The sequence below is a fragment of the Leptosomus discolor genome, chromosome 1, assembly GCF_034619465.1.
Source record: "Leptosomus discolor isolate bLepDis1 chromosome 1, bLepDis1.hap2, whole genome shotgun sequence".
NCBI classification, from domain to species: Eukaryota; Metazoa; Chordata; class Aves; order Leptosomiformes; family Leptosomidae; genus Leptosomus; species Leptosomus discolor.
The window spans coordinates 143,715,908-143,729,834 of record NC_141391.1 but is presented as its reverse complement, the minus strand read 5'-3'; the positions used below and the strand labels follow the sequence as shown (position 1 = coordinate 143,729,834).

General features: G+C 40.2%; 1 protein-coding gene across 1 annotated transcript in view; it reads right to left on the bottom strand.

The window, feature by feature from the left end:
- The window catches only part of ITPR2 (inositol 1,4,5-trisphosphate receptor type 2), a 262,967-nt gene that overhangs the window by 42,536 nt on the left and 206,504 nt on the right, over positions 1-13,927 (bottom strand). The window contains exons 46-47 of the mRNA XM_086466499.1: positions 3,032-3,139; positions 406-598 (exon numbers count right to left, since the gene is read on the bottom strand). Of these exons, the coding sequence (XP_086322625.1) occupies positions 406-598; positions 3,032-3,139 (301 nt within the window). The remainder of the gene's footprint in view (positions 1-405; positions 599-3,031; positions 3,140-13,927) is intronic.

The window sequence follows — 13,927 nt, the reverse complement described above, 5'->3', positions numbered from 1 at the left end:
CAAGTTTTTAATGGTCTTTCAGGAATCTGCAAACCTCAAATATGCAGCTACACATGTTTTTGTTAAATATTAGGGGCCTTGGCTTAATTAGGTGCAACTCTATTGAGTTTAGTAGAACTACACCCACTTCATCCATCCCTCAATTTAACTTTCAGAGTCCAAAATATCATCTTGAACACATTACTTATATTACTAACTGCTCCATATATGTTTTTTTTATGGTGCCATGCAAGTGCATCAGCTGACCTGTACTCTGCTGACCTACACTCTCAAGCTCTGAACAGTTTTGCCTGCTGCAGTATCAGAGTGAACAAGGAAAAGTGTATTATTAAAATGAAAGTATTTGAAGGCTTAAAAGCAAGGTTTTAGCATAATTAAGCTATTTTTTGAAATTGCAATACTTACTCCTAATTTTCTTTTGCCATTTCATCTCATTATACAGATCCTCTGTCTGCTGGAAAAAGTCATTGACTTTGCTCCCCTGTTCATCCCTCTCTGTTGTATTGAATACCCGACTTTTGGATTCCCGAGTGAGGAATTCACAAATATTGGGAACAGGGAAGACGATCTGTTCCATTGTTCTGTCATGGCGAACGATCTATAAATAAAATGCACATTTTTTTCAGGATCAGTGACTTTCAAACCATGTTGTCATACCTTTTCTTGTTAACAGCTCCCCTTTTATTTATAAATTAACGCACAAATTATTTGAACATTACAATGAAGTTGAACCAATCAATCCTAAAACAAAGTAAAACTGCTTTTCTATCTTCAAAAGCCTGCCTGAAAATAAGGTGGCAAATATATCTCTCAAGCAAAACCTAGATCCAAACTTCCCCCCAAATATAAAAAAATTTCTAATTCAGAATGCTTCAATTTTGCAATAAATAGAAACGAATCTCTCACGGTAAACAGCACAGGAGTTCAAGGGCTTTCTGCTCAGATTACGAAACTCTTTTCTCACCTTGAGTCTATTTCTATGATGAGATAAGTTGTGAAGGTGAATATGCAAAAATAGCACTTTGTTACTCAGACAGCACCCATATCTTGTCAGTCTTTATCTTCTTACTTGGCAAAAAAACAAGGTTTTTGCATTGTTTGTATTTCAGGGCCTACTGAGTTATCAGTGAGTGAGCTAGAGTTTTATTCCATCTCACCACACGGTCATCAAAATTCCTTCCCTATTCTGATCATGGACTCTGCATTACTGAACATACCGAAATGGGTAGAAAACTCATTTTGACTCCTAGACCCATGTCTCTGCACAGCCACCAGTGAAAAAAACCCACTATTTGACTTTCAAATCAAACAAATGAGATACCCTGATATAGGGGAGCTATATCTGAAATGCCAAACAGATCTAGGACTGTTTTCAGAGAAAGATCAGTGAAAATACATTTGATATAGCAGCAATGCTATAGAGTTTCACTTTTCCAGTCACAGTCCTGCATTAAAGAACTCTCCCTTCTCTCTGTTAATTCGTATTTATTATGTGAACATACTAAAAAGACCACCTGTCTTAAGTCACTTTTAAGGGTAACATAGTCAAGCACATTTGAATTGGAGTTGAAGGATAATCGTGCTCGTGTCTGCCCATGGGCATGTGCATTATATGAAATCTGAATAGGCAATTTTTAAGTGTCCTAAGTAAATAGTTGTGTCTCAGGCCAGCACTTGTGCAATGGGACTGTGACTAGCAGCTAACCTGGTGGGGTGAGTGAAGGAAGCTGACAGCACATCTCCAATTCTGTCAGGGACTCAAAGAGGTAAGCTGCATATGCTGCTCTGCAGAATGCCACTTAAAAAACAGGCCTCCATATCTGCTCGAGGAACAGGCTTTGCAGCCATGAGGTTTTAGGACATTTCAGAAACTACACAAGGAAGAAGCTATTAGCCACGTAAAAGCAGACCACAGTGCTTGTTTAATGCCTAAATTTACAACCTACCTACAGATAACTCAGCTGAAAATTCCTAAGAGATAACTCAGCAGCACCCAAAATATTAAAATATGTTAAGAGGAGCACTGAGCTCCCCTCTGGAAAATCACAGCCATGGAGCTTCCATCTATCCTGTGGTGGGATAACGTGACCAGTATCAGGCAAAAAGGATGGTGAGAAACAGAGGAGGACCCAGCCATGGCCTGTCTTGATGGTAGCCAGGACGATACGGACCTGAGGCGCTTGTGTTGACACAAGCACAGGTCCTGTGTTGATGGAGCCTGGGACCTAAAGGTAAAATTATTGGCTCAGATTCAAGCTGGGCCTGTGTGCAACCATACTGTGCAGTTTTTATACTCGGCCAATTTTGGACTTGATACAGCATTTCCAAGAGAGAGACAGATGTCTCTTCCTCCTGCTGTCTCTTGCAGCAGCTGCTTTTTGCACCATAGAAATTCTCCTCTTTACAAAGTCACTAAGGACTAGAGATACTACAGTTCCTAGCTCCTAACTTGATGCCTATAATCCCATGAAATCTGTAAAAGCACAGGAACAGATATAAGAGTTAAGAACCTAAATACCTCTGTGGATCTTGATCCAAATCCAATCCATGGCAGGGGTAAAGTTTAAAATAGAGAACAGAATTGATGAACCAGGCCAAGCCTTGGTCTTTTAAACAAAGCCATGCTGAATGTCTACACCACTTCAAAACCTCTTTGTACTCCAGCCAGACTTTTAATTTGATCAGTTAGCATCACTGGCTTTGAAACTCATGATTATTTATTTGAGTGATGTACCATACAAGATTATTCTTGACTTCATGACACAGCTACTATCCGCAGTCATTATTTCCCTAACAAAACATGTTTGGTAACACACAGGAAAGCTACTGTAAAATGATTATTTGGAGCCACTTTTAATATAGGTGCATTCCTTTTTTTTTCCCATAGACAAAAGCATATTGTTCATCCTTCTCATAAATAATCTACACCATTTGAATAAGCTTTGCTGTTCAGAAGCTAAAAAGAGGTGATACACCATGCACAAGATGCAAACTTGTCTCATATTCAATCTTCTGGTGAGCAATTCTTTACCTCTATCTGTGCCGTATGATTGGCATAATACCTCAAGGCTTCATCTCCTTCATCTGGATCTGACCCTGGCTTCAGCATCTGTTGCAATGTTTTATTGTGACGAGCCAACTAGAAAAAGAAAAAAAATGTGATTCATGTCCTGCTGCTATGTTTTCAGCTTTATCATCTCCACTTAACTAACACAAATCCCCCTTGCCCCTCCACCCCCATATACTTACATGCTCAATCCAGTGGGGCTCTTTCCACAGATAACAACAAAAATGTAATTACTCGAGAACAATAGAAATAATTTAGTCTTAAAAAGTCACTAGCAAGTCTTCGGCTAAGATTTATGAAAGGCAGCTTAGCCTGCAGCCTAGATGGTTTCTGGAGGGCTTTTGACAAATGCCAAAATATTAGACTGAATGCTTCTTTTCACTTAAGTCTAGATACAAAATTTGAATACATATGACTATGTAATTACATTTACAATTAAATTTTCTCTGTGATTTCAAATGGCTAAACTGTTCTTCACCATGTTGTAGGCTGGTATTTCAGGGCTGCCAGGATAACATGTAACTATTTAAGAGGGAGCTGGAACTGCAACGGCAGGCAAATACATTCTTAACCGTACAGTTTATATACACAGCACATATGTACACACACACAAACACACAAATATATATCTCCTACAAACGTCTATAAATTATATACTTTACAGGACCCATAAAATACATCTGTTCTTGTTGAATAGTAAACATTTTTAAATGCTCGATAGCTGCATAAAGTTTAACACTGAGAATGTCAGCAAATGCATTCATGACGTCCCTTAGGTCAGTGAGAAACAAAGACTTAATTACAAGGCATGAGGAAACACTACTAAAACCACAATTCTCCCTGTATCACAGTGAGTGGTTTTCATCCAGACACTCTGAGGCGTTTCACCTATTTTAAGGTGGTGAAAAACGAGGCAGGAAAGGAAAGGTCATCTTGCAGATGTGATCCAGGTCTTAATCACTACACTGACATTACCACAATGGACTAGACACAGACATTAGAAATGGGGCAGGCACAGCACTCAAAATGACCACAGGATTAGGCTTTGAAGTGATGATCACCATAGGTGGATTAGAATTGTACTACATGAAATAACGCAGTACAGTGAGGAACTATAAAATATTTGCAAATCTACAAAAAGAGTGTCTGGGATCAAGTCTAAAAGTAACAATGGTTCTAAACAGCTATTGTAATAACCTGACCAGAAAGTGATCTCACTTGTTTATAAACTATTTGCATGTCTCACCATCCCCTTTTTTATCTAAGAATAGGGAGACAGGAGAGGTACGTATACAATTTACTCTATTTTGGATGTTCCCTAGAATCTATTGATCAAAATAAATTTTCTTTTGGATCTTGATACAAACTTGTTAATTAAAGATTAATAATAAATGGAATATCCTAAAGCAAGAGAACACCAGAAAGGAATATTCAGAAAGAATAAATGTGCCTCCTACAACTTCCTCATGGACAGAAGTCTGCTTGGCCCTGACAGTAGAGCCCTGAGACAATGTGGCAGAACATCAGACTTTTATAAAAGGGTCACAAGCAAATATTCAGGGAGACATGCAAAAAATCACATGGAGGTCAACTGCACAGCAATATTCTTTCCATCAATAATAGATTCCTACCTTGAATAGTTACGTTTTTACTGCATCTAGCAAATGTACGGATAGTCTCATTACACATATTAATAACTTATGCAACTTCCACTTATTTTTAAGACTAAAAGGGTTTTTTAAGACTATCTGACTAGTTCTTCTCCTTTACACAAGCCATACAACCTGATCCAGGACAACAGACTTTGCAGTATGCCCACAACATCTGCTTAGCAGGACAACTTGAGTTAATTTTCTAGAGGTCTTTTGCATCCCCCTCAACACATGCTCTAGCAGCACTGTGCTGGTTTTCACTGGGATAAAGGCAATTTTCTCCATAGTAGCTGGTATGAGGCTGTGTTTCATATTTGTGCTGAAAACAGTGTTGATAACATGGGGATGTTTTTGTTACTGCTGAGCAGTTCTCACACAGAGTCAACACAGAGCCTCTAACCCCGCCCCACCAGCGAGGAGCCTGGGGGTGCAAAAGGCATTGAGAGGGGACACAGCCGGGGCAGCTGACCCCAACTGACCAAAGGGATATGCCATACCATGATGTTCATACAAGATGAGCTTGTGGAAACAAGGTAGTTACTGTTTAAAAATTCCCTTTAAACAGTGTTACTGTCTTTGCCTTTCAGCTTTATTAAATGTACCTCTGCTTCTGATTTACGAAAAGGCAAGCAAGAGCACCTAATTCACCTTCTCTGTATCATTCATCATTCTGGACACTACTATCATGTCCTCTCTTATTTGTCTCTTCTTTAAATTAAAACAATCCCTATCTTGCCCATCCCTCCTCAAACAGAAGAGTCTCTGTGACTCAATTATTTTCCTTGTCCATTTCCAAATGCCCTTTACTTTGGCTATATCTCTTCTATAAGATATGAAGAAAAGAACTGACTATACAGAATGCAATCACACCCTGCTTGGAGTGATGAATTAGCATAACCAGAAGCAAATATATTCCCCTTTTTTTATCTCCTGTAGTATAGAGGAACTTTGCCTGTATCTTGACCCTTTTTTCTCCAACATCAACCATTAAGATTTTGAGTCTTCTAATAAGTGACAAGTCAAGGATGCATGGATAGTTCTTCTCATATTACAATTATGCTGGTTTGGAGAAAGGGACATGTATAGATTCAGAAATTTCCATTAGTACCACAAAAACCTTCATATAAACATGCTTGAATTTGTATACAGAACTGGAAATGCCATTTGTAAACCATACGAAATCTTGAGGCATTGCTTCATGATACGCTTTTAACTGTCCATAACTTTTACTGTAAAAGTATCTCTCGATAAGTATCAGTAACAGAAGTTCCCTTACCACACGGACTAAAAGGGAAAACCGTATCAGCCCTTTTGTGCTGTAATGGGACTGACTAGCACAGTGTGCTAACGGTCTGCTGGTGATTTGAGACAGCGCTGATGCAGTGCAAATTTCACTATCAGGTTTCATGTGAACAGCAGCCACATACTTTTAAACCAGTGTATATTCAGTGATCTTCATTACACTTTATCAGAATGTGCTTTCAGACAGTGACTGTCTTGTGCTGATGTGCATACGGAGCCCTGCACCACACAGCTGGGGCTTCCCGACACTAGCACTAGACAAAATGATCTGAAGAACAAGCTGGGATCTTCTGTGCTAGCGCCTTGGCTGTCAGCAAAGACACATCAGAAACCAGGGATTGCTGACCAAGCTGGAGGAACTATGGCAGATTTCAGAAGGGAAACCTACCTAAAGGTGTCAGCAATAGTGCTAGGCAATAAGTGCTCATAACTTGATTTCTTTCTGCTTCCCCGCCTCTCCCTGTCTACCTTCTGTAGACACCTTCAGACAGCAACCTTGGGGCAAAGGTCCATCTATTTTCTGCTTGTATTGCAGTTCCTACATGGGATGGATTCCTCTACATTGACACAATAATAAGCACTGCTAATATTTCTGTACTGTCACAGCTACATGGATGAAAGAATGGTGTGGACAGTAATCTGTGAAAGCTCAGGTCTGAAGCAGAGGTCCACAGTAAGACACAGAACAGCTTTAGAAATGCTGTTATTTGGCAACTACAATGTTTTGTGAAGCTCTGCTTTCATGATCTTTCCTTCACCCTGTAATGAGCTCAAAGGCCCACATGGGCAAAGGGGACTATGTCAACAGACTCCTTGACCAGTGCAGAGCTTTTTGTGAGATCAGAGACATAGCAGTGAAAATAACAATGCAGTGACAAACTGTGAACCTAAAATAGAAAAGCTTATCCAAGCTTATAATACACCCTAGGTGACAGTCTGTGACTGGCATGTAAAGGCCGTGCATGCTCTGAATGACTTTTTTTCATATTTAACTCCTGTGATGTAGTTAAGTGTTATTTCTGAAGTGCTGGACAAATCTTTTAAGGCAGCTGGAGGACAAGACACTGGAAGGGCATGGCCATAGCAACTATAATGAAAAGACCGGCCCCATTTATGTTTGCAAAGCAAAGCTCAAAAAATGCACAGCAAGTGTAACTGATATGAAAACAACAACCATCACAAGAGCCTGAATTTGCAGAGAGCCCCCCAAAAATCACCTCTGAGGAGAAAACTCTCTCAGTCATTCATTCATCCATCAACCATGCCAGTGACAATATTTTAAATGTCAACACTGTATTTTACTACTCACTAAGGCATGTAGGAACGAGGAAGCAATAGCACACAATGGAACAGTGATTTCCAAAGAGGGGATAGGTAAGGCAATAGCTATATGAATAAAGATCATTTGGCTTTCAGTCAGTTCCTGAGGAAGAGCCGTTGTTCATCTTGAAAGATTTTTACTTAAAAAATTTGGAAAACACTGTAATAAAGCATCAGTACAAAATGTGAAAGATTGAGGACAGACCAAGAACGCTGAAGACATTAATAAAGAAACAGTAGAGATAAATGACAGAATTACAAGTAATACTCAGTCTAAACTCCTCACACAACATGATTATAAAATCAGATCTGCTAGTCATCTGGGATTCCATATATGATCAGCAGCGTGGAAAACCGCAGCAGAACCAACTTTTGCAATCAACAATATATAGGTTTCCTGCAGGCTTTTTATTTTAAAGTCAAGATTTCCTTAGACAAAAATGCAGTTATTTAAACGTTCTCAAAGGAAAAGTGATTTAAAGCTGTTCATGTCATCAGTCTGCCAATAAGTCAGTGACTTGGGATACTAGATTGTTTTGCCAAAATACATATGTACATATATGTGTGTGTATCTAAAAGATTTGCTGGGAAAAGAGAAAGTAAGTGTTCACTTTTCATTATCTCTGTATAACAGACCGCTCCTGTATTTTTACAAGAACATGTCTGTCCCTGGTTGTAACTTCTAAACTGCAAGGGTCTTCTCTGTAGCCCTGTTCCCATTGGAGGCATGAGGTCTAACACAGTACACAGCCCAGACGGCTGTCAAAACTGCTGGTTTCACCAGGCTTTTCTTCAGGTCCCAAAAAGGACAGGAGTTACAGAAATACAAGCTAGAAACAGCAGGCTGAAGACCCTCAAATTCTGTGAGATCTATTTCACTCTCTAGCATTTTGAGACTACCAAACCTGGGGAGTAAAGGCAACTTTTTACGACTAGAATGGTATAAAGGGATCTAAATGTGTGAGGCTTAGTGTCCTGTAAGCAGCCAGGGTTTTCACAGAAGAGTTGGTTCACACGCAAAGCATCAAATGTCTTAAACTGATTTTCTAGAAAAGGCCAATGGAGTAGTACTATAAGCTCTGAAAAACTGAAGCACAAATAAAGACACAAATAGTTTCTGTGCCTTGAAACACTTCTTATTTACAGTATTACTATTAAGAAGTATTACAAACATGTAAAAAAATAGAAACAAAATTATATTAAAAAAAATTTGTATTCTTTTTACCAGCTCTCGAGTTTCTTCTCACTGTTCTAAGGCAGCAGTAAGGCTTTTATCTGATGGGGGAGATACTGGCACACAGGCATTCCTGACCCTGGGTTAGGCAGCAGTCGGGTGCGTGCTGGGGACTGGAGCTCGTTTGGGGGGGGGGGGAACTGGATGCGTGGTGCTCTTGCAACCTATAGGACTGTGCAGTGCCCTCTCTGCCCTTACCCCATGCTGCAGCTGCAGCTCACTAGCCAACACTCTGGAGTGCCAGCCAGCCGCATTTAGCACGTCAGGGCATAGAGAGGCCACTACACAGTCCTGGAAGTTCATGAACTAGACCTTGGGGAAAGTGAGGCAAGAGCTGTTTGTACAGACCTGATGCCCAATGCATGACATCTGATAGATCTGCTGTAAATTATCTTCATCTCTACCCTGTCAGTAATCAGACCTACCGCAGTGTGGGTTTCCAGCCCAAAGGCCAGTGGTCTTTCACCAGGGAGAAACGAGACAAAATACAACTTGTAGCAACAGCAGAATTAATTGCATCTGTTCAGATTAGTTTCACCTTGCTGTGCAAATAGACTCATGCAGCTGGGGCTCATTTACAGGCACAATCTCTTCCTCTTTTCTCCCTTTCAGTCCCTTGGTGCCTGGAGCCAGGTAGTGTGAAATCTGGTGCCACCAAACCCCCTCACACAAGGGGAAACCCAACTCATCTCAGCAAACACTTCATTTTCTGCTTAGAGAGCAAGGAAGGATGAAAAAGCTGCCTGGGGACTGACAACAAAAACCCCCAAGAACCAAGAAACAATAGCAAAGAGAAAGTCAAGGGAGTAGCAAACAGGATGGGTGAGAGATAGAAGAGGACAGGAGACAGAAAATGAGATCCTCTTCCTCAGCGTGCCAGGACCTTACCACATGCCAGCTCCCTGCCCAGGGCAAATGAGAACACTCCTATTCCATCAGTAAACAAGGAGACAGAGAACGCAAGAAAAAAGGAAATGTCATCTTAACCATAACTGAGCAGAAATTTTTATTCCAACTGGCTGTACAGTAATAACAACTTCTCAACTCCCCATGTTCCAATCAAAACTGAATGGTGCTTTCTGCAATACACAGGGCAACTTCCTTTCCAGAAGTCATTACAGTTTTATAGAGCAGCACCTTTGCACTCTACCACAAAGCAATCTGTTAACAAACATTAGGAACAGCAGGGATGGAGCAATGGGAGACTCTCAAATCAAGTATTCATTGATTTCATTTAGCTGATTATACTGTACAGAGCAACCAAAAGGGTTTAGAGTTAATCTTCCCCTGATGACTTGTGGTACATGAGCAGGGCCCCGGGTGGTCCAGACGCTTTGGATTCTGTTGCTGGGTCTTCCATGGCCTCGTGTAACCTCTGAGACACCACCTCTCCTCCCCAGCCTCCACGTGGTGCACGCTACAAATTATGGATAATAGTGATCTACCTCATAGGGAAGGGATAAATAAAACACCTCGACATTATCACATAAAAGACCACCACAGCTGAGTGATCTCTATTACTATTATGTTTGCAGCCCCCATAGTAATTTTATTGCTATTTTAGCTGTGGTTTTGCTGTTCTTTTATCCCTGATGAAAGCCAGCAGAAGACAAAATCACTTGCTAATATTTTAATGAGATTTACTTCCGTTTGTCGTCCTTGTAATTTCTTTCACAGACAAAGCTTACTTGCAAAAAAATAAAGTGTATGTGTGGGGAAAGTTCAGGTCAGAAGAAATGTGGTGCAACAGAATAAAATTAATTTGAGGGCAAGGGTTGTGAAACATCTCTGCAGGCTACGTGTAAACTGTCATGGGCAGCTGTGCCTACATGAGCCAAACCAACGCAATGTGTACATTGGTCACATTTGCTTTTTGGTGTACATTGACCATTCTGAATATAGGATGTGGACAGCAGAATGAAATCCAGAGTGGTCCAACAGGATGACACAACTGCACTTGTAGACTGCCTTCTATGACTGCTGTAGACAAAATTTTGGAGAGTACAGCATGGAAGGAAATAAGGAGATGATGGAAGAGTCAGATGATTATGGGGAGATAACAAGAAAGTTCAATGGAAAAGGAAGAAAAAAGAGAGCAGAGTTACTGCAATTACACTTCTTCACAGCATAACGAGGAAGAAGATCCCAGATACATACAACTTCTATGAAAGGCAGATAAAATATTGTGCCCCAAATACGACCTTACTGGCATTCTCACCCAGTCTGAGAAAGAAAAAAACCAGCAACAGACCAGTAAGCATATGGATCCCAAATCCACACAGCAAGAGAACTGTTCACCTCTGAAAGCCACCAACACTTCATACACATACAAAATATACACACAAACCTGAGACAAGAGAGCTGTGAATCGCATACCCTTTTGAGGAGCTCTCAAAATCCTTTTACTATCAAGCACTTTACTTTCTAGGTTTCTCTTCTTATTCAGAACAGTGATTCTCTGCCAAATAGCTATCTACTGCTGTCTAATATGTGGCTTCTAAAGAAAAGGAAGGCTAGCACAAACAAAAGGAGGAACTGCTTATGACTCTTATTTTGGGGGCAATGTGGTGAAGGCAACCACAGTTTTAAGTCTTTAAGTCTTAAGTATGGACATAAGCCTTCTGTAAGCCGTAAGACTAGAAGACATTGACTGGTAGTCAACCTCCCTTCCTCTGGCACCAAGAGTAGAGAAGAAAGTAACTCATGGGTTGATACTTCTAGAATGGGCTTGGTTTTTTTCTCCAGGGCCTACCCAGACTACATGGAAACCAGCTCAGTCCTTGTCCTGAAGTGTGAGACTTGGATCACTGGCTCCCTCTTCATGTTTTCCCACCCTTAGGTCTCATCTCATACATTTGCAATATAGTGTCATGGTGTCTTTTGCACACTGCGACCCCTTAAACTCGATGCAGTTCATCAACCCAATCTATGATACAACCATAAACTCTGCTACATGCAGGTATGGCTTGGAAGATGGTCACTGTACACACACTGCACGTGTAGAGGCTGGGATAAGCCATCTACCAATCTTCAATGCACATTAAAGAGGCTTAAGTCCTCAGTTTCAACTTGGTATCACGGCTTAGCCTCCACGATTCAAGCACCTGAGTATGGCCATTATGCGCACCTCTTAGCTGTCACAGCAATAGCAAAGTAAAGTCTATTCATAGCCAATCCTGTTAGCATCCCATCTCTTCAACAGGTATTTCTACGGCATGCAGAAAACCGTAACTTGGTCATTCAGGGTCAAAACCATAAGATACTAAAGTAGCAAGCAAATAGCTGTCGAATTCACAAAAGACATGTATTTCCTAATCTCTGCAGGGGTCTTGATGTATATACTTTATGGGGTACAAAACAGGGCAGTTACCAAGTGTGGAGATGGACAGGAACTGAGACATGTCTCTCTTCAAATAATTACAGCGGTGAGATTTTCCAGATTTTTCAATCATGCTGTTAAATGTTTGCCTCACCCTCCAATTAGCAGAGCAAAGTATCTTTAAAAAAAATAATTAGGGGTGTAGGAACAGAGAGAAGAGAAAATAAAATGGTGAGTTGCTCTTTCCAACTCTGTGTTATGGCTACTGTCCTCAAGACAGCACTTTCACCTGGCACTTATGAAATAACAGTTCCTGGTGGGAGAGCAAAAGGGTAAAAGTTTCATCTCTCTCCTTATCAAACATTCACAAATAATGCTGCTTTACCCAACCAACTAACAGCTAAATGGTGCTCTTCAGACTCACAGAAAGAAAAGGCTGGAAAGACCAAGTTCATTTAGGGCTACCACAGATCATCATTCACGAAACAAATTCTGGAAATCCTTGCCCATACATAATGGCTGAGAAACCATTTCTTTAACCCTAGGTTGATTAGACGCTTATCCATGTGCATGTCTGAAGGTGTTTTGTGCCCGTAAAACTACTGGTGGTCATAAGTAGCTGATCACTTTTGGTATAGAAAAACATAATCAGCTGTTAAAACTAAATTTCACAGCTGGACACTTTTAATCAGTAATTCCCAAAGCTGCCTCAGAAAATGTGCAAGGTGGAATTCATTTTCAGTTTCCTATGCTGTGTAAAATAAGTAAAATAAAGAGGATGGCAACTGAGGTAGCTCTGCCTATTTGTAGATTACAAATTCAGATCTTGTCTATTCTGGAAAACTCTATGATGAGTGAGATATCTAATTAAATTATGACATCAGAGGAGATGAGAGTTAAAACTGAACAACTGTGAGGATCAGACGTATTTTGACATTCTGTTTAATGCTCTTTATTTTTGTTAACCTGTAATTACTTCAATGACTACTGAACAATTGAGAGGGATAATGAAGCAGAAAAGATGCCCCCCCATTTTTAATTAAGGTGTAGAATTTCACAATGCAGATATCTGAGGCCTATTAACTGCTACAATATTAAGACCAGACTTCACTTTCATGATATTTCCAAGGTTACCCTCACTTCCCCTCAAAACAAACAAAGCAAGTTCCTCCTAGCTTAGGAGTAAAATGTTTTAGATGTGCTTTAGCTATAAGAAAAAGAGCACTTTGGTTCATTTGAAGGTCACCTCTAACGGAAAAGCTCCAGCTCTGCCTTCAGAGCAAGTCTTCACCTACAGTAGACTATTACAACTTTGTGTAATACAGCTTTCTTAATAAGGGGAGTTTGCTGCAATCTGAATGAAGTAGCTACATTACATAAATTTCTGAGCAGATAATATGTACACGCTGCAGTTGAGGGCAACTGAAAGTGCAGTCTACTTTGAAGAGTGACTTTGTAAAGATGGCATTGTGTGGTTCCACATTTACTGTTTCTCAATGGCTTCTGGATTAAGTTTACACAGTTTACAAGTAAAACAATTTTTAATTCTACTTAATGCTCCTCCATGCAATTTCAACTGAAAAGCTTTAAGTCAAGCTGTGCTCTTTTTTGCCCATATATCATCATTCTTAATGAAGACTGTGCATGCCAAATGCAAGCAGGGAGCTCTAGGGTAAGAGTAAAGTTTGAGTGCAACAGGTCAAGTTGTCTACTAGTATAAATCAGTACTGCTTGCCTACTTTGAGCGGAGGCATTCCCATGTAGATCGGCTGAGGACACAGCTAAATGAAGATCCATATTTGAAGTGGGAAATTAAATAACCGCCCTGCTGGTGATAGAGAACCAAAGGAAAACTAAAGTCATTCTCCCCAGCCCATGCTGCTTCAGATAGCAATAGAAAGATGGGATGTTTATTACTAATATAGGACTGCAAACAGAGACTGAGAGCAGAGAATGTTTTAAACAGTATGTCATTGTCCCACAGCCAATTTTCAGAGTAAAACCACAGACTAATGTGAAGATTTCACAATGCA